Source organism: Schistocerca nitens, chromosome 4 (assembly GCF_023898315.1).
Source record: "Schistocerca nitens isolate TAMUIC-IGC-003100 chromosome 4, iqSchNite1.1, whole genome shotgun sequence".
NCBI classification, from domain to species: Eukaryota; Metazoa; Arthropoda; class Insecta; order Orthoptera; family Acrididae; genus Schistocerca; species Schistocerca nitens.
The window spans coordinates 906,793,612-906,813,235 of record NC_064617.1 but is presented as its reverse complement, the minus strand read 5'-3'; the positions used below and the strand labels follow the sequence as shown (position 1 = coordinate 906,813,235).

General features: G+C 42.9%; 1 protein-coding gene across 1 annotated transcript in view; it reads left to right on the top strand.

The window, feature by feature from the left end:
- LOC126252651 (SH3 and multiple ankyrin repeat domains protein 3) overlaps positions 1–19,624 on the top strand; it is a 141,476-nt gene that overhangs the window by 18,416 nt on the left and 103,436 nt on the right. Inside the window, exon 3 of the mRNA XM_049953554.1 lies at positions 6,202–6,219. Within this exon, the coding sequence (XP_049809511.1) occupies positions 6,202–6,219 (18 nt within the window). The remainder of the gene's footprint in view (positions 1–6,201; positions 6,220–19,624) is intronic.

Sequence of the window (19,624 nt, the reverse complement as noted above, 5' to 3'; positions counted from 1 at the left end):
GATAAGAACCACATTTAAATTTCCTTACCGCATACCGTAGCTGACAAGCGAACCTGCTGTGAGGAGCTTTCCATCAGCGGAGCCAAGTAATACTTTACTTGAACATTATGGAACATTTCAGGTGCTGCTAAAAATTAAGTAATGTATTTCCTTCTACGTCACTTCCATTGAAAAATTACCTATAAGTTATCTTAGAAGGATTAAATGTAACAGTAAAAAACAACGCAAGCTAGTACATTGCCAAAAACGGCTTGTGCAACACCACCAGTGAATATCACGAATGTATTTCAATAACTTTGGCAAACAGATGTAACATTAAGTCACAACTCACCAGCTTCACTTGTATTGTTGTGATATGCTTTTTTTTGCACAATGCTTATCGCAAGCCGTGCTGAATTCAACACAACTCGCACTTCCACAACACACACACTACGACATTACACTCGACACAGTTAAAAGTTTGTTGTTGAGTACACGAACTCTCTGTCCAGTAGGTGTTATTGGTACATTATGCCCCATATCGAACATATACTAGAAGGACATGTTGCAGTCACTGTTAGCAGCACTGAAATATTTATTTATTCACGCGAACATACACTGAGGTGGTAAAAAAGTCATCGGATATCTCCAAATATCCTGTCGTACCTCCTTTTTCCAGCGTTGTGCAGCAACTCGACGCGGCATGGACTTAGCAAGTATTTGGAAGTCCCCTGCGCAGATACTGAGCCATGCTGTCTCTGTAGCCATCCATAATCACGAAAATGTTGCTGGTGCAAAATTTTGTGAACGAACTGTCTTCTCAATTATGTCTCATAAATGCTCGACAGGATTCGTGTCAGGCGATCTGGGTGGCCGAATTGCCCAGAATATTCTTCAAACCAATCGCAAACATTTGTGACCCGATGACGTGACGGAGCTGTTAGGGAATATGAAGTTCATGAATGGCTGAAAATGGCTTCCAAGTAGCCGAACATACCATTTCCAACCAATTATCGGTGCAATTGGGCCAGAGGAGCCAGTCCGCTCCACGTAAGCACAACCCACACCATCGTGGAGCCATCACCAGCTTGCACAATGCCTTCTTGACAGCTTGGTTCCATGGTTTGGTGGTGTCTGCGCCACACTCGTACCCTACCATCGTCTGACCAGGCCACGGTTTTCCAGTCTCTAGGGTCCAACCGATCGGTCACGAAAGCACTCGCGTCGGTCGTCTTCTACCATAGCCATTTAACGCCAGATTTGGCCGCACTGTCCTAACAGATGCTTTCGTCGTACGCCCCAGATTGACTTCTGCGGTTATTTCACGCAGTGTTGCTAGTCTTGTCTGTTAGCTCTGAGAATTCACCGCAAACGCTGCTGCCCTCGGCCGTTAAACGAAGCCGTCGGCCACTGTGTTGTCCATAGTGACAGGCGTCTGAAATCTGGCATTCTCAGCACACTCTCGATACTGTGAATCTCAGAATATTGAATACCTTAACGATTTTGGATGTGGAATGCCCCGTGCGTCCAGCTCCAACAACCATTCTGCGTTCAAAGTCTTTTAACTCCCGTCGTGCGGCCAGAATCACATCGAAAACATTTCATGTCAATCATCTGAGTACAAATGACATCTCCGACAATACACTGCCCGTTTATACCTTGCGTATGCGATACTACCGCCATCTGAGTACGTGCATACCTATCCTATGACGTTTGTCGCCTCAGTGCGATTCGCACGTTGGTTATTTTCGCTTCAGTGCTATAACGCAGCATATGGTTACTAGTGTTGTCTTAAAATAACATTTGGTGATAAATAATAGTAAAGCACAGATATTGCTGATGGCAACGTGCCCGTCCAGTACAGTTTGCCGACAGATTGGAATTACTACCAGAACGTGATTTAGTCTTTTCCATCGTGAACACCGACAAGATAACTTTGTGGTTTGGCACCAGAATGCTACATATTTGGAGTTCTGCAAAATACACGAGTATAATGCACGTGTGTGCATGAAATGTATGTAGCATCCCTCGCGAATAAACACTGAACGCACTTCACTGATTGTGGATAAGTAGATGGCCGTTGAGCAAACTTCCTACAAAGTGCCATTTGGGTTTCAGTCTACATTTAAAAACACACATGTGCCATGCTGTAACAGCTGCATAAGACTTGTGAACAGGAATAAACGGCACTGAATTGGATGGACCATCAATCAATGCGAAATAATGTCCAATGGATGGGTCGCTCAAGAATGGCACTGGACTGCACTAAGTCGTGGTGCAGATTGTAGCGCTGGAGAAACACGAACGTCGTATCCTCGCTTCAGTGCCTGGCCCGTGTGCGGCGCAAGTAACGTAACAGAAGTTGCGAGGCAGTGGTGACCAAAACTTCCAGTTCGAGTAGAAACTTCTGGATTATATACCGTACCGGGAAATGAATTTTTTTATTACTGTGCCTATTTACATATCAATGGAAATTATAAGGGACAGTCAAATGAAAACGATACAGGTGGAAAAAAGTACGTAAATTGTTCATTATTTCAAAAGTAATCTACATAACGGTTAATACATTTATTCCATTGTGAGACAAGACGGTTAATGCCTTCAAGGAAAAACGTTAGCGGTTACCTACGCAATGATGATTGCAGCCAGGTATGAACATTTTGTCTTCAGGGCTCCAAATATATGGAAATCGGATAGGGAGAGATCGGGACTGTATGGGGGATGTGTAACGGCTCCCCCATCCAAACAGCTCTGGCAGTATGTGGGCCCGATCTCTCCCCAAGCGATTTCCATATTTTTGGAGCCCTGAAAAAAGACGTTTGTGACCGTCGATTTGCTTCGGAGGAAGAAATGCACGCCTGGGTACAATCATGGTTCCGTAGGCACCCGCAAACATTTTTCCATGAAGGCTTGTCCCACTGTGGGATAAACGTATTAACAGTTATGGCAATAGTTTTGAAGTAATAAACAGTTTACTTACTTTTTCCATCTGTCTCGTTTACATTTGACTACCCCTTAAAGTTTGCTTATGAACTGTAGTGGTTTGGAGCTACATAAAAGTCAGACGCGCGGTCGAATACATGATTTAAGTTTGAGCCACTCATCCCTTACATGTCGCGTCATTGTGGAAAATGCCTGAAGGGGTAAATAAATAAACCACATGCCGCTCACATCGGAAGGAGTGTTAATAAATAAAGATGGCTCGCTGGCTACGTGTCTGACTACAAATCCGAAGGTTCGAGGTTCAATCCCTGGTCAGTCCTGGGATTCCGGGATTTCTTTTTGTCACATATCGCTTCTTTCGTCTCTGGAAATAATTTGCGTATTTGAAAAATGCCAAGCAGCATCGCTACAGAAATTCAAAAGTCTGTCTACAACTTGATGAAAATTCGTTAAAAGGTCAGAGGACGACACGGTCAGCCGGCTGCTGTGGCCGAGCGGTTCTAGGTGCTTAAGTCTGGAACCGCGCTGCTGCTACGGTCGCAGTTTCGAATCCTACCTCGGGCATGGATGTGTGTGATGTTCTTAGGTTAGTTAGGTTTAAGTAGTTCTAAGTCTAGGGGACTGATGACCTCAGATGTTAAGTCCCATAGTGCTTGGAGCCATTATTTTTTTTTTAAAAGACAAGGATACTGCCATTGGACGGTGCCCAGTAAAGCATGGTATTATTCAAACCAGCTTTCAGCTTGACGACAGCGTTTGTTGGTTCATTAATCAAATGGCTCTGAGCACTATGGGACTTAACTTCTGAGGTTATGAGTCCCCTAGAACTTAGAACTACTTAAGCCTAACTAACCTAAGGACATCACACACATCCATGCCCGAGGCAGGATTCGAACCTGCGACCTTAGCGATCGCGCGGTTCCAGACTGTAGCGCCTAGAACCGCTCGGCCACACCGGCCGCCAGGTTCATTAATAAAAACTCCTGATTCGCTAACGTCACAAATAAATTGCCAAGCTAATGTCATTTAATTGAAATAGTAGTTGTTATTAACCACAGTCAAGTTCGATACAATTCTAACGATTACGTCACATCGGCAGTGATACTTCGACTGAGTGAAAGTGCCATATTTGTTTCTGAGCTTAAAACAGCACATGGATTCGATTGTTATGCACTATTCAATTAGAATTCAATATGTCTTTATCACGTTATCTCCAGATATCCGTTACTTCACACACACACACACACACACACACACACACACACACACACACACACACACTAGCTGTCACATTCTGTAGTGCTTTTTTTTCCATCGGAATGGGAATTACTGCTTCACAATACGCACCGTCCAGCACATCATTAAAGCGAGGGCGCTTTCAGTGGTCCTCGCATTGAAGCAGTTTTTACGGGAACCGACGGCTTAGCTGGCACGCTTCTGCGCCACTTTTGATTTGCAGCGCTGATGTGTTTTGTGTTTGTCTGTTGCTGGCGAGCGCGCTGTGTTGTGTTGCGTTTGTTTGTGTTGCGCCGCCTCGTGCAGCCGGCGGACAGTCAGTTAGTTGAGCAGTTGTAGCAGTTCAGTAGCCGCAGGGTGCCCGCCGCTCAAACCACACTGGCAAGCCGACTCCCATCTGCTGGCGCCACACGCGTAAAGCGAGCACCGTGTTAGAGAGCGGTGACGTGTAATGTTGTCGAACTGTAAAATTAATGAAAATGCTTTAGTTCTGTCGTTGTAAAACAACTAATACAGTTTACAGCACTTTTAATGCGTTCACTTGCAAAGGAAGACCGGACACAAGAAGAAACATGGCGATGAGCTAGTCAAGAAATTCTTCGAATTTTATAGTGCATTATTTAAAAGCTATAAACAAACATTGGCACATAAAGCGTGCATTCTACAGAACACCAGTAATAAAAAAAATTACATGGAGAAAAAAATTTACATGGAGTGTCTGTGAAGTGTCCTAACAGAAGTTAATAGCCTAAAAGGTGAGAAGAATTATAGTGGATTATTTAAAAGCTATAAAAATTGGCACATAAAGCATGCAGTCTAAGAACACCAGTACTGAAGAAAAATTACAAGGACAAAAAAAATTACATGGAGTGCCTGTGAAGTGCCCTAACAGAGGCTAACTGCCTAAAAGGTAATAAGAACGGATTGGAGAGAGAACTTTTTGAGTACTACTCTTGTGCGTAGCGGGAAAAAAACCAGCAGCAGTTAAAAAATATTCCGACGAAATACGCTGTGGAGCAAGCTATCCACTCTTCTCGATTCTAAAGTTTGAAATAAAATGTATAAATTCTGCATTATTTTATGCAAGGGACGTGGAAGAAATATGGGTATACGCAAACTGTCAAATATTAACAAGCAAAAAAATGATGAGGCATTTTCACGTGGGAACCTGACATGTAGCACAGACCGGCGCCTCGGCGGTTATACTCGACGTCGAATTGGAGGCCACATACAGAATTTATTTCGATATTGATTAGACTTTGTGGATTACGATACGTATAGGACAGAAAAGCCCACGAAGGGAAAAAGAGGAAGAAAGACACAGAAGGCTAAAAGAATCGAGGTAATTAAAAGAAAGTAAGAAAAGTTGGAAAACTACCAAGATATAGTGCGTAACAAGAAAAATACACCGTTTTATAGACAGAAAGATGGAGAACAGCTTCTTCTTTTCTTTTTCGTGTCCAGAAATCAGCAACTCCTTATAGCTTTTCGGTTCGGCGCTCTTACATCAGAGGCACACTTATTTGCACCCTATACATATTCAAAGGTACAGAAAAGCATGTCTTGAATCTGGGCTTATTCACAAAGGATGTCTTTCTAACCATTCTAGCTTGATCTTCACAGGCGCCGCACTTGCTCATAGCCGATTGGGCGTTCGTTCTCCAGGTCTTCCACAGAAGTTTAATTCTAAATGATTCATCCTTCTGAAGGAAGTACCAGTTCAGACACAAAAGCTGAGATGTGCAGTTCCTAGGGGTGGGAAAAGAAGTGCAGAACCAAGACAGGCTTGACTACGCCATTACATGATTGACGGTTAAATGAAATGGGACTGCGCTTTTCCTGTGCAGGCTGAAGAAACGCATTAAAGCCGTCGGTGTGTCTTGGCGCTGTCTTGGATCGGTTATCGTGTCAAAGAGCTGACCCCTTTGAACGGAGATGCTAGTGTGGAGTGGTGGCGGGCACCCTGGTGTGTGCGTTGTGTTGTTTGGTGTGGTTTGTCTAACGTGTTCATTTGTTTTGTCTGTTGCTGGGACGGCGGCGCAGGTGGCCACGTGGTTCCGGGTACGTAGCACTTCCTCAGCCTGCTCCTGGCGTTTGCGTTCTGCTTGCACTGGCGCGGGGACCATCTCTCGCTGCTTCCCGACTCACGGACCACGACATCGCGACCCCCATTTAATTCTGGTTAGCTGCGGAAAGACTAGAAGTAACATGTCAATCGTCGCGAAAGAATCTGATTGCTCTGCTGAGAACACGGATGTTCACGAGACATAACCGATCAAAGCTACCTAAACTGCACTCGAAAGTACGTACTACAATATTTTGCAACGCCCACAGAGTTAAAATGGTCAGGAGGTAAACTCACCAGGCAGCATCGTACGTGAGGAACGAGCACACAGTGTGTTTCAGACATCACATACTAACGTATGTTCGGTTGCGTTCAGCTTGCACTTTTATGCCCAATATTGCAACATATAATCTTATCGTCTTCGTTGGATGCTGCGAAAGGCGATCTGGTTGCAGTTCAAACATGGAAAACGTCTTACACGATCGTTCGCAGCACTTAAAGAAGAGAAATGTATTCTCAACCTGTTTGGACATCCAAAACTAACTTTTAGCTTCTGATCCATACTCTATACGATAAACGATCTCCAACAGTTGATGCCAATATAGAAAGAAATGTTTTATTTTTTTCGTCCACTGAAGAAACAATGCTGTGTAGGAACCACTGATTACAGAATAATTTTAGCCCACTGGTACACACGAAAGTGGAACTGCAAAGCAACGGTAACTCATCACCGAATATGGTTGATTTACATACTAAACCTAACGATAAAACTTTTTCTTGACAACTGCTGCAATCGTTAACTGTTTTGTGCAAAATAAAAGCAATGAGGACATAATGTAAGTACCAACTAGAGTAGCTGGTGTTTCGTTTACGGTAGATACAGTCATTTAAATGAAACTTCCTGTGCTGGACCGAGACTCGAAGTCGGGACCTTTGCCCGCGAAAGGCAAAGGTCCCGAGTTAGGGTCTCGGTCCACCACACAGTTTTAACCTCCCAGCAAGTATCATATCAGCGCACGCTCCGCTGTAGAGTGAAAATTTCGTTATGGAATCATTTAAATATTCATAACTTTAGTATATAAGGCCAAAATAAATTAATATTATTTATGTTTGGGTGACAGAAAAAGGGAATATGTGGTTTATTTTTCATTTATTTCCTATCAACTGACCATATACATACGTTTCTGCAGTTACTAAATTAAAGGACTAATTTCTAAATCTACTTTGGGACGCCTATTATTTTCTTAGAGATTGTTGCTGCCCCCGTGATTGTGCTCCACAAAGGTACGTTGTTGCAACCTAACAAAACTGCTAAGTTGGTAGAACTTCTGAGTCGTTAGACCGCATCGGATTCCTCTTTCTACGCTGCTCGAAAGTCTGCAGACTTCTGTAAGAATTACTTAGTTTCACTTATAAAGTAATAATTGAACATACTTTTTTACAGTAACAGTTCTATTTAATCCTTTAATTTAGCGGGCCTGACTTTTACAATCCTGTGTCAGAAGACAACGGAATCGGAGACACTAGTGAAGATGGAGCTCCGGAATAAAAAGATTCGTAAACGATCAGAATTATTCGCCCCACAGAACCGTCTCTTTCCTTGCTGAATCAACACCGGCGTATGGACTGAGCATCGGGAAGTATCCCGAGATGAGGTCTCCGCTGCTTTGCTTTTTAATTGTGACTTTTGAGGCTGGCTGACAAAAATGTGCTTCTTATGTTATGTGGAACGCATGCTTTTCGTATGACTTTTTTCGGCTTTTTCTGCGAACTGTATATATAATTTGCTTGCTGTTGCATAGTATTTTTGTAAAGGCTTTCGATGATTTCTGTTGAATACACCTGTAAATGTATATTCGTTGACGTAAGCATAGTGGCACAAAAGATGAAATTCCGCCAAGAGTTTTCCGAACGCTAAGACTGCACGGTTTCAGGTAAGTTAACGTGCAGATGACTTGAGGACGCTGTTGCAACCCGTATGATCTTTGAAGACAATACAAAGAATTATACGAACTAGCGAAGCAAAATTGTTGTTTTGAAACGTTTCAGCATTTTGGGGGGGTTCTGTTGCACAGACAGTGGTAGGAAATTACCAACAGATTTTGAGTTGGGCAGTTGTCTGGAAGGCAGGTTAAGGCAGGCACAACTTGCACAGACTTACTCTCTGGAATATGTGAAGCAATAGCGCCAGGTGCAGCGCTGTCTGCAATTTACTTCATTGAAAGTTGCCGGACAGCAAAACTTCTCCTGGTGAAACTAAAGAACTAGTAGGTGAACAGAGGTTGTGGTTTAATACGTATTAATTCATAGAGCGAAATAATGTATACAATTCTCCGTGTGTATCCCTGTCGTTCTTTAGTTCCCCTTGAACTCTACGTGCTCGATAATGAACTCGATAAATGAAATGAAAATGTCTGATTATGATACACAGCTTTTCCAGACACACTGAGACGCAACGTAGCACAAATGAAAGTCTCTTTCTGGTAATAACAATACAGCAACTAATCGTATTTATATCTACTTGTTACTTTTGTGTGGCGGAAAGTTCTGGAGAACCACCGATGCAGAGTCAAAGGGTCGACCTGCAATACCATAGGTTTATCTATCTCTAGGTGAGGTGCTAAGCAGTTTCCAATCTCATACGCTCTACGCCGAACATTTCTGTAGCCGTAAGGCTCTTTATAGATCACTTGAGCTTCCGTTGCGTTTTGTGTCTGCTTTTTGCTTTTCTCTTTGTGGAAACTTTTTAGATGCCCAGTCACTTCGATATGTAGCATCAACAGCGTAAAACCCCAAGCTTTTCCTCACACGGCGATCCAAGCCATTCTCAAAAAAAAAAAAAAAAATGGGTTCAAATGGCTCTGAGCACTATGGGACTTAACTTCTGAGGTCATCAGTCCCCTAGAACTTAGAACTACTTAAACCTAACTAACCTAAGGACAGCACACAACACCCAGCCATCACGAGGCAGAGAAAATCCCTGACCCCGTCGGGAATCGAACCCGGGAACCCGGGCGTGGGAAGCGAGAACGCTACCGCACGACCACGAGATGCGGGCTACTAATTTTGGCCCGCTGTATCGAACTGACCCGTAAAATTCCGCTTTGAAAACAAGAAACAAATCGACACTTTACCTTGATCCTGGGCGTCGCATGAAACATGTAATGAGCAGTATTTCTTTGGGCTTACTCCAGCTGCGTACTGCAAATACAGAATTGCAAATATTTGCCGGAACACCAGAAAAAATGTGCATGACGACGCTTAGGAGAGATACCCTGCATAATGATAGTAAAAAAATTGTTTACAAGTGAACCAGTGCCCCCGACCCCCCCCCCCCCCCCCCCCCCCGACCCCCAAGGCAGCATGCCTACTGATTGTTACGATGTATCCACTACTTCCGTCTGGCTGACATTAGTGAATTGTGGCGAAGAGAAAAATTCAGATTAGTATCCATCCTACAGCCACATAAAGCAGTAGCGTAGGCAACATCTGAAACATACACTACTGGCCATTAAAATTGCTACACCACGAAGATGACGTGCTACAGACGCGAAATTTAACAGACAGGAAGACGATGCTGTGATATGCAAATGATTAGCTTTTCAGAGCATTCACACAAGGTTGGCGCCGGTGGCGACACCTACAACGTGCTGACATGAGGAAAGTTTCCAGCCGATTTCTCATACACAAACAGCAGTTGACCAGCGTTGCCTGGTGAAACGTTGTTGTGATGCCTCGTGTAAGGAGGAGAAATGCATACCATCACATTTCCGACTTTGATAAAGCTCGGATTGTAGACTATCGCGATTGCGGTTTATCGTATCGCGACATTGCTGCTCGCGTTGGTCTAGATCCAATGACTGTTAGCAAAATACGCATCGGTGGGTTCAGGAGGGTAATACGGAACGCCGTGCTGGATCCCAACGGCCTCGTATCACTAGCAGCCGAGATGACAGGCATCTTATCCGTATGGCTGTAACGGATCGTGCAGCCACGTCTCGATCCCTGAGTCGAACAGATGGGGACGATTGCAAGACAACAACCATCTGCACGAACAGTTCGACGACGTTTGCAGCAGCATGGACTATCAGCTCGGAGACCATGGCTGCGGTTACTCTTGACGCTGCATCACAGACAGGAGCGCCTGCGATGGCGTACTCAACGACGAACCTGGGTGCACGAATGGCAAAACGTCATTTTTACGGTTGAATCCAGGTTCTGTTTACAGCATCGTGATGTCCGTGTTTGGCGATATCGCGGTGAACGCACATTGGAAGCATGTATTCGTCATCGCCATACTGGCGTATCACCCGGCGTGATGGTATGGGGTGCCATTGGTTACACGTCTCGGTCACCTCTTGTTCGCATTGACGGCACTTTGAACAGTGGACTTTACATTTCAGTTGTGTTACGACCCATGGCTCTACCCTCATTCGAGTCGGCTGGGGTAGCCGGGCGGTTCTAGACGCTACACTCTGGAACTGCGCGACCACTGTGGTCGCAGGTTCGAACCCTGCCTCGGGCATAGATGTGTGTGATGTCCTTAGTTAGGTTTAAGTAGTTCTAAGTTCTAAGGGACTGATCACCTCAGAAGTTAAGTCCCAACTGTACCTGTACACGCCATCCAAGCTCTGTTTGACTCAATGCCCAGGCGTATCAAGGCTGTTATTACGGCCAGTGGTGGTAGTTCTGGGTACTGATTTCTCAGGATCTCTGCACCCAAATTGCGTGAAAATGTAATGACATGTCAGTTCTAGTATAATATATTTGTCCAATGAATACCCGTTTATCATCTGCATTTCTTCTTGGTGTAGCAACTTCAATGGCCAGTAGTGTATAAAGGCCCTCCAGGAAATAAGTTACCGATCGGTCGCGAGGTGGAAACCAGAATGAAATACTTAGACATTTGTAGGAGCTTTGTACCAATTCTCCAATACCCTCTTCAAAGAAGGCAGCCACCTGTGTTTTCCGCGAACACTCTACGCTGGTCTGCAGCTCGTTTTCTATGACATAATTTTGTCTTCATAGTTAGCGGTTCATGTGAACAGAGATGAAAATCAGAGGGTGGTCAAACACTTCCCATCGAAAACACTACAGGAGTGTCTTCATTCCTCCTGCTGTGTGTGGTCAAGAGTATAGTCATGAAGGAGGGAATGCATGACAGTTACGTTATGTGGAGTTGCATGGAATCAGGCGAAATCTGTCACCAGGTACTCATACTTGGTGAGACACACTATTTTCTAGGCGTCTTTACGTGCTCACGGAGCGTTCAGTACTACAAAGTGCAACGTGATGCGATCGACGGTCATATTGGAGACACTGCCCAACACTTCTGTGCAAAACTTCATCGGATTTTCACTGTGGTTTCCATTTAGCGACCGATCAGAGCCTAGCTTCTAGACACCCCTCGCAGTGCTTCAGATTGCTTCAGTGGTTTATAGCCCACTTGCTGCACCTACTACATGCACAACTGCTTAATACTTTGTAGAGCTACAGTGTATTATACTATGTTTTGGGTCTTGCAGTGTCCGAAAATGTGTGCCCTTCTGTGGCCAGAGAATGAAACACGACGTCTCTGAACGGTGATAGTTCCGATACGCGACCTTTTTAACATCTACACTACATAGAAACTGAGTTATTCTTTATCGCAGATTTAGCAGCGTCTTGTAGGGCAGCTTCTACTCCTTGCACAGACCCACAGTGTGGGAGAACAGAATGTGTGCCCGGGCCGGCGGGCGGCAGCTGAGCCGCTTGTGCCGCCGCCTCCGCTGCAGCGGCCCTGAGGGCTGGCTATCGATCCCCGGCCGTCAACCCTGCGCCGCGGGTCACCGACCACACGACGGGACGCTGCACAGCTACCGGGTAGATACACCCAGGCTGCGGAAACGAAACATGGCCGATGGTTATAATTAAAGTTCAGCTATACACGGACGTCGGGCTGCAACTATCGTTTGTAAGCCAAACTTGGTAGATACATCTGAGCGCTATTTACACTGGGAAAAAATATATATATATATATATATATATATATATATATATATATATATATATATATATATTAGTTCCAAGTTTGTCCACCAGGTGCAAAGCTGGCGCTGTACAGCATCTCGTCCACCTCTCGGGTGCTCATATTGAACAATCAAGTGGCGTTTAAATAAAACTTATTTGTCTTGAATGTAACAGTGTTAGGAAATGAAACGTGGACGGTAAGCAGTTCAGGCAAAAAGGGAATAGAACCCTTAGAAAAGTGGTGCTACAGAAAAAATCTGGTGATAAGATGGATAGGTGATGTAACTAATGAGGAGGTACTGAAAAGAATTGGGGACAAAATACCGGGTGATCAAAAAGTCAGTATAAATTTGAAAACTGAATAAATCGCGGAATAATGTAGATAGAGAGGTACAAATTGACACACATACTTGGAATGACATGGGGTTTTATTAGAACCAAAAAAATACAAACGTTCAAAAAATGTCCGACAGATGGCGCTTCATCTGATCAGAATAGCAATAATTAGCATAACAAAATAAGACAAAGCAAAGATGATGTTCTTTACAGGAAATGCTCAATATGTCCACCATCATTCCTCAACAATAGCTGTAGTCGAGGAATAATGTTGTGAACAGCACTGTAAAACATGTCCGGAGTTATGGTGAGGCATTCACGTCGGATGTTGTCTTTCAGCATCCCTAGAGATGTCGGTCGATCACGGTACACTTGCGACTTCAGGTTACCCCAAAGCCAATAATCGCACGGACTGAGGTCTGGGGACCTGGGAGGCCAAGCATGACGAAAGTGGCGGCTGAGCACACGACGCGCGCAAGAGATCTTTCACGCGTCTAGCAATACTTTTTTTTTTGTCATTCCAAGCATGTGTGTCAATTTTTACCTCTCTATCTACATTATTCCGTGGTTTATTAAGTTTTCAAATTTTTACTGACTTTTTGATCACCTGGTAAATTTGTGGCACATCTTGACTAATATCAGAGACTGGTCGATGGAGCACAGTCTTCGACATCAATGAAACATCAGTTTAGTGCTGGAGGGCAGTGTGAAGGGTAAAAATTGCAGAGGAAGGCCATGATATGAGTACAGTATTGAGTTTCAGATGTATGTCGGCTGCAATAGTTATTTGGTGAGGATAGCCTTGCACAGGATAGAGTAGCGTGGAGTACTGATTTAAACCAGTCTTCGGATTGTTTTCTTTTAACTTTGGTGGATACTACTTACGCATCAAATAATTTGTTTGTGTATTCCACCTATTTGATGACATAAGGAGCAAAACTAAACGACGCGATGTAGGACGATACTACAAGATAGGGAGTACGAAGCTATAGAAACTACGTTTTCTGTAGCAGCAGCAAACGGCATTTTAAAACTAGCAGAAGACATACACCGCTCAAGGTAATGGCGGTACCAGAGTAATTGTATTGATGTGAATATTCGATACTTAACTAAACGACATATCAGAAGGATAGAGAGGGCAGAAATGAGATTTCTGAGAGCAGTAGCTGGCTAGATTATACTTGATAGGAATACAAATGAAGATATCAGGAAAGCATTTAAAATATTTAATTTGAAAGAAGAAATGGAGAAACGTACGAATAAATGGAAAGCCTATGTAAGAATAATGCGAGAAATAAGAACACAAACTCACTGCTGAAGAATAAGCCAAAACAAGGAAGGCCAGACAAAAGATGGCCAAAGAAAAGATGGCCGGAGTAAAATACTTGAGTGCACCACAAATCAGGGACAGGGTAATCCTTGATGGCATTAGGTCAGCTATTGCAGGTGTATGAAGTAGTTGGCGTCATTGGCACAGACATATCAAAAGAAAGGACACGAAGGGTCAGTTGTGGAAAAGTTTTGTGCAAAGTGGAATCCGTATTGGTTGTGTTGACCAAAAGCAAATGCGAAAACAGATGAAAGAATATTTGAATAGGCTCCCTAAAAATAGGCGCCCTAAGAATCCAGGTAGTTTTGTGTTCCAATTTGGTATTGTGCAAGAGACGTTTGTCTACCCCCCGAAATTGAAACAGCAATCAAAGCGATGAATGGCAGAAAGACGCAAAGCCTATTTTATCTGCTGGAAAGGTCACGGCGAGTGTTTTATTGGATGGAAAAGCCAGTCTCGATTTCAGTTACATTGCAGTTGTTAAAAACTTGCGAGATGCGGATTTAAAACGAGAAAACGTGTTTCGTACAGAATGGGCAAACTGATGGATTCTGAAGTAGAAATTTTTGCAACATCCATCTTATTCACCTTCTGAATTATGTCTACGCCAATATTTAACGAAATCAATTGTTATATACACACACATGGAGAATGCCCCGAGAGAAATGCGTATTGAAAAGAAGCTGTGAAAGATGTACTGTGATTATCTAGATATGTGTAGGAAAGCATTTGAAGTGGCGGAGTGCTTTCTGTGGCGTAAGCTCTTTGACAAGATGGACCTTGCAACGTGACGGTACAGATTCCAGATGTGTTCAATTGTAGGGAAAAAAACCTGAAATTTCTTCGGATGATCGATCAGTCATCCTAGTGACATCTACTACAGCAACTTTCCTGATCCATTCGTGAATAAAAAAGGCAAAATGTCTATCTACCTATTTGTATTCGTAATTGTAGTTAGAAGTCCGCACAAATTTGGATGCCCTCCATGGTAATATTACTTTCTGATTAAAAGTTAAAGACCAGTATCATTATGACACAGTGCAGTCACATTAATGTGTCCCAAGTCAGTGTGCAATAATCCGTCACAGGCGACAGGTGGCAGCACCAGCCGTGGAGTGTGTATTAGGCATGTCCGAAGGGAACACGGATAAGAGTGCAGTCGTTGTAATGTAGAATTTTGATGTCCGTATCTTATGCATCAAAGAAAATGCTGCTCAGTTTCCCCTTTTGTTGAGGTGTAACTAACTGATGCAAAATAACACGCATGAGTCATTAGCATTAATTTTGCAATTTGATGACACATTTTAAGAGACTAATAGCAGGTTTTGTATCTCATCCCATGTAGGTACACAGTGCAAATGACCCATTCATAGTCTGAAAACGCATTAAATGGTCAGTCCATTCTTCAGTGTACTGTGCCACTATCATAAAATTCATACGCGGTTTCAGTGATCTCAATAACGTTTATATCCCCTTCAGATTCAAGTTAGCTGTAAGCACTTTTTTTAACGTGTGGCACGAATCTGGTTTTTCTGTCATATTCATTCTTAAATAATATGCTTCTTTAACCTCTAAAACTTTAATTAACATGCTGTCCTTCTACGTTCAATACTGTCGCATGAAAAGTCAGGAAAATACACGTGAAAGCGTTAGGGTTACCGCTCAGGAAATCCGGTTCAGTAACACCGATTGCAGCCCAAATATTACTGATGATCTCAAACTTGATCGAGTTACCAAGTTTGTTGTGTGAACGCATTTGATAATACAGCGTGTCGTGGTATGTTTGATTAGGGATACGGTATTGAAATGCATTACAGATACTTGCTAGAAATATAAAATTTTATGTGTTGGAACCTCAAACGTCCGAGAATTTTTATTTCTAAAAAACCAGAACATTTACGAGCCCCAGCAGAACCCAAGTGGGACAAGGAGACTGAACTCCAAAAATCGGAACTGTTCCTCCCAAATCGGGACGTCTGGACACTTTAGCTAAGCATCTTTTAACCTGTACCATGAAATAAATTTAAAAAATGTCTAAACGAGAAGCCGTGTTAATTTTCTCCTCAGTTCTTTCACCTGCAACTGGAAAGCAGCTATTTCGTTAACTTGCTTAGCTGCATCTATATCTCTGCTACATTTGGCACCAGAATCAGCTGCACATCTTTCGGAATACGATGCAGAACTTTTGATTAAGGCGTTTCCTGACAGGAAATTAAAATCAGATGAAATGGTGTGATTATTTGAGCTTTGTTTTCCGTTTCACGTCTTATTCTATTAAATACGTTGAAGCACATACTATGAAACTAACCCACCAATTACCGGCGCATTTAACCTGTGTACATGCGCGCGCATTTTTATGACGTTATCACACGCGTGGAGTGTTTTATTTACCCCAATTAGGAAAAAAATATTTTCAGTAACAATTTCAGGAATGTACTTATATACACCACAACATTTGTGTTTTAAAGATATATTTATTGATTTCCTAAGATGTAAACAAACAGTCACTTCTCATAATGACAGAAATTGAATCTCAAAATGACAGTGCATTCTGCACAATTTGTCTTTTATATCTAAACCATTGCTGACACATTCTTCACTAACCGAAAATGAATGTTCCTCACACATTAACCTGCAGCACGTCTTGCACGTATTTTTGGTTTTCCTGTCCTTTTTCTGAGGCGACTCTTAACGTCTCCCAGAAGACAATCCACCTTTCTTCCATATTGGCTCTTCGATTGCAATAATGGACCTCACAGTGGATTCCGTAAGTGAGGGCCAGTGTTACTTGCTGGTGCAGATTTTTCCCATAGAGTGCCATCCTTCCCTTTAAGCTTGTTGAGATATTGGAGCCACGTCCTCTGAACCGCGACTACGTAGAGTGTGTGGCGGTAGATGCGCAGTATCCTTCCCTTTAAGCTTGTTGAGATATTGGAGCCACGTCCTCTGAACCGCGACTACGTAGAGTGTGTGGCGGTAGATGCGCAGTCAGCAGGGCACGGGTGGGGATGGCAGTAGTGGGGGGTGGGGTGGGGTAACTTGCGGGCAGGCGCTGTAGGGGAAATACCGAGCGCTGGAGGGGAAGTGCCACTCAGATCTGAAACATACACTCACTTTTTTTGTAAACATTTAGTAGACTGCACCCACACCCACATTTGCATAGCGAGGATTCAAAAAGATATATTGTCACTTCTGTTTTGGGTAGTATCTGAAAGAATTCTGCAGAAAATGTAACAAAAGCAGCGGTTTATTTTCTCATGGCTTGTTAACAATTTGTAACTTTCAGATAAGTGCCGTAAGTGGCGAATTTAAAATATATCATACATTTGTCTTACTGCCATGTTAACATTTGATCCTTCAGCCAAAACACACTGGAGTTTATAAAATGTCACCTCACTAACCTGTTGTGCTGAAGCACTGTGAGAGAATTCTGAAACAGTGGTTTATTAAGTTCATAAAGTGAGGAACTGAAGAAAAGTAAGGTCAGTAGCTTATTAAAAAGCACATCCTCACTACAAAAATAAATGTGACGTCTTCACTTATGTTATTCCAAAACACACAGCTATCGATAGCCCTTCAAAATTACATTTTTTCATCAAACATTCTGTCGTTAGAGGAATAATATGGTAGACACTGAAATTTTGGATAATAATCATGTCAAAATACTGTCCTCTTTGTATGCTATCATGTATCAAAATCTCATTTCGATACTTCAAACGGTTTATGAAACACGAAGAAAGTTTTGGGTATTTCATTCTGGCTTTATCACTGGCGCGCGTGATCACAAATGAGAGTGCTACATCAGATCAGTTTTCTCGAGATAAGTAACAGAGACCTCCACTCATTTCTAAAGAAAAATTCAATACGTTAACTAAATTTATTACGCAGCAACATATTATGTAATATATAACAAACGCAAAATCATAACGCCCCCTATTTTTCATTGTAAACTTTTCCGAGTTTAGGACAGTGTCTTACTTACATGCAAATATCACAATAACAATTACCGTTAACAAAGATGGGTACGTCATTTCGAAGCTGACATGTAAAGGTATAAGTAATGCAAAAAAATGAGTGTTCTTTACCCAACAGCTTCTGTAAAACCGTTTGAGAAAGACTGCAAACCGTGTGCGCCTCGATTCTGTCGTCGCCGACCGGCCGAAAGCCGGCAAACAATGGCGGCCTCCCCTTCCGGACAAACGAATGAACTCGCCTAGTGCTTTGGAAGAAAATTGGTCACTGCACATCGGCCAAGGTATCCTGCACGGACTCTTATCTCTTGTTCAGTATCTGTGTTAAATATAATCACTCTCTGAATTATGGTCATTTTCACTCTCAGACTCATTATTTTATCTCATTTTTTGTTTACAAAATGTTTTGCATGGGATGCCATGACTTCATCGTGTTCGAACCTGCAGTCTATTCCCAAAGTACACTGGCTACATTATCACACACGTGGGTATTTTTCACCCAGTCGCTAGACGACACACGCCTAACAGTTGCAGTGCTGGCACTACAAATTGCACGTCATGCTTACACGAAAGCAGACGAAAGGCTTAGAAGTAAAACTCGCTTTAAATGTTGCTCGTAAACGAAACTGAAATCGTCGTGTACATTAAAATTTATATATATAAAAGTGAATGTATGTATGTTTGTCTACTATGCACTCACAAACCATTCATCCGATTGCAATGAAACTACTGGTTTCCTTCTAACCGTAGGCCTACCGGTATGGATTGTTGGCGACTCCCGAGATGGGCCAGCAACTGCCTCTTCACTCATTTTGATAATGTTTAGCACAACTGCACAATAAAAACATGCAGAAAAGTACAGCGCAAAACAATAACGAAGCAGACGACAATGGCTACCTTGTACAACACAGTCAGCTACGTAATGTTGGCAGCAGTAGAAACTGCGTTGCCTACCGAAGCCTCCCGACGTTTACCGACTTCTACCGATTCAGGACTAGGGAGAGGTCTGCCATCTAAAAGTTTACACACTGTAGTCGTAAGGTAGGCGGGAGGTCAAAGTACTACAGTTTATATAACAATACTACCAATGTGTCAAAGCTACAGTGGGGTATATTTTACCCCACGCGTGTGAACAAAAAGTCCATACGGCAAGCACAACAAAACAGGCTGTTTGAGGTCTTACACTGTACAAAAATTATGTTTTAAACGTATAGCACTGTGACTTACAAAACGATGTCCTAGCTTTGGCCAAACACATCCGCTCTAGATTAACAACTAAATACCTAAAACAAAAGCGAGGCCTACTTCCAGTGGTCTTGCAACACCAGATGCCTGTGCAGCGATGATCAGTGGCAGAGCATGCGTTTGTGTACGTGAGGTTTCAACGTGGATGAACACAGTACAACTGCTTATAACACAGCGACTCCCGTAATATTGTTGTTCAGCAAGGGAAGCTTTATTTTGAATACATTTTGCTTACACAGCATATCGTACCAAATAAAACTCGGGAGAAGTGAAAGTGCTGGCTGGAGGGTCAAGCAAATTACATATCCCCTCCATCGTTTTTGCTTTCCTTCCTCCTCCATAAGCGTCTCGCTCAAGTTCCCACTCGGCAGAAACTGAAAGCCCGGTCAAATAGTACGACTGTTCCAGCACCCGCTCGCCTAACTTTCAGACCTCCTTGTAACAACGCGTGAGTTCCCCAGTTTCACATATTGTCTGTTTGAGCAGAGGTGTGTCTTCTCGTGCCTGTGT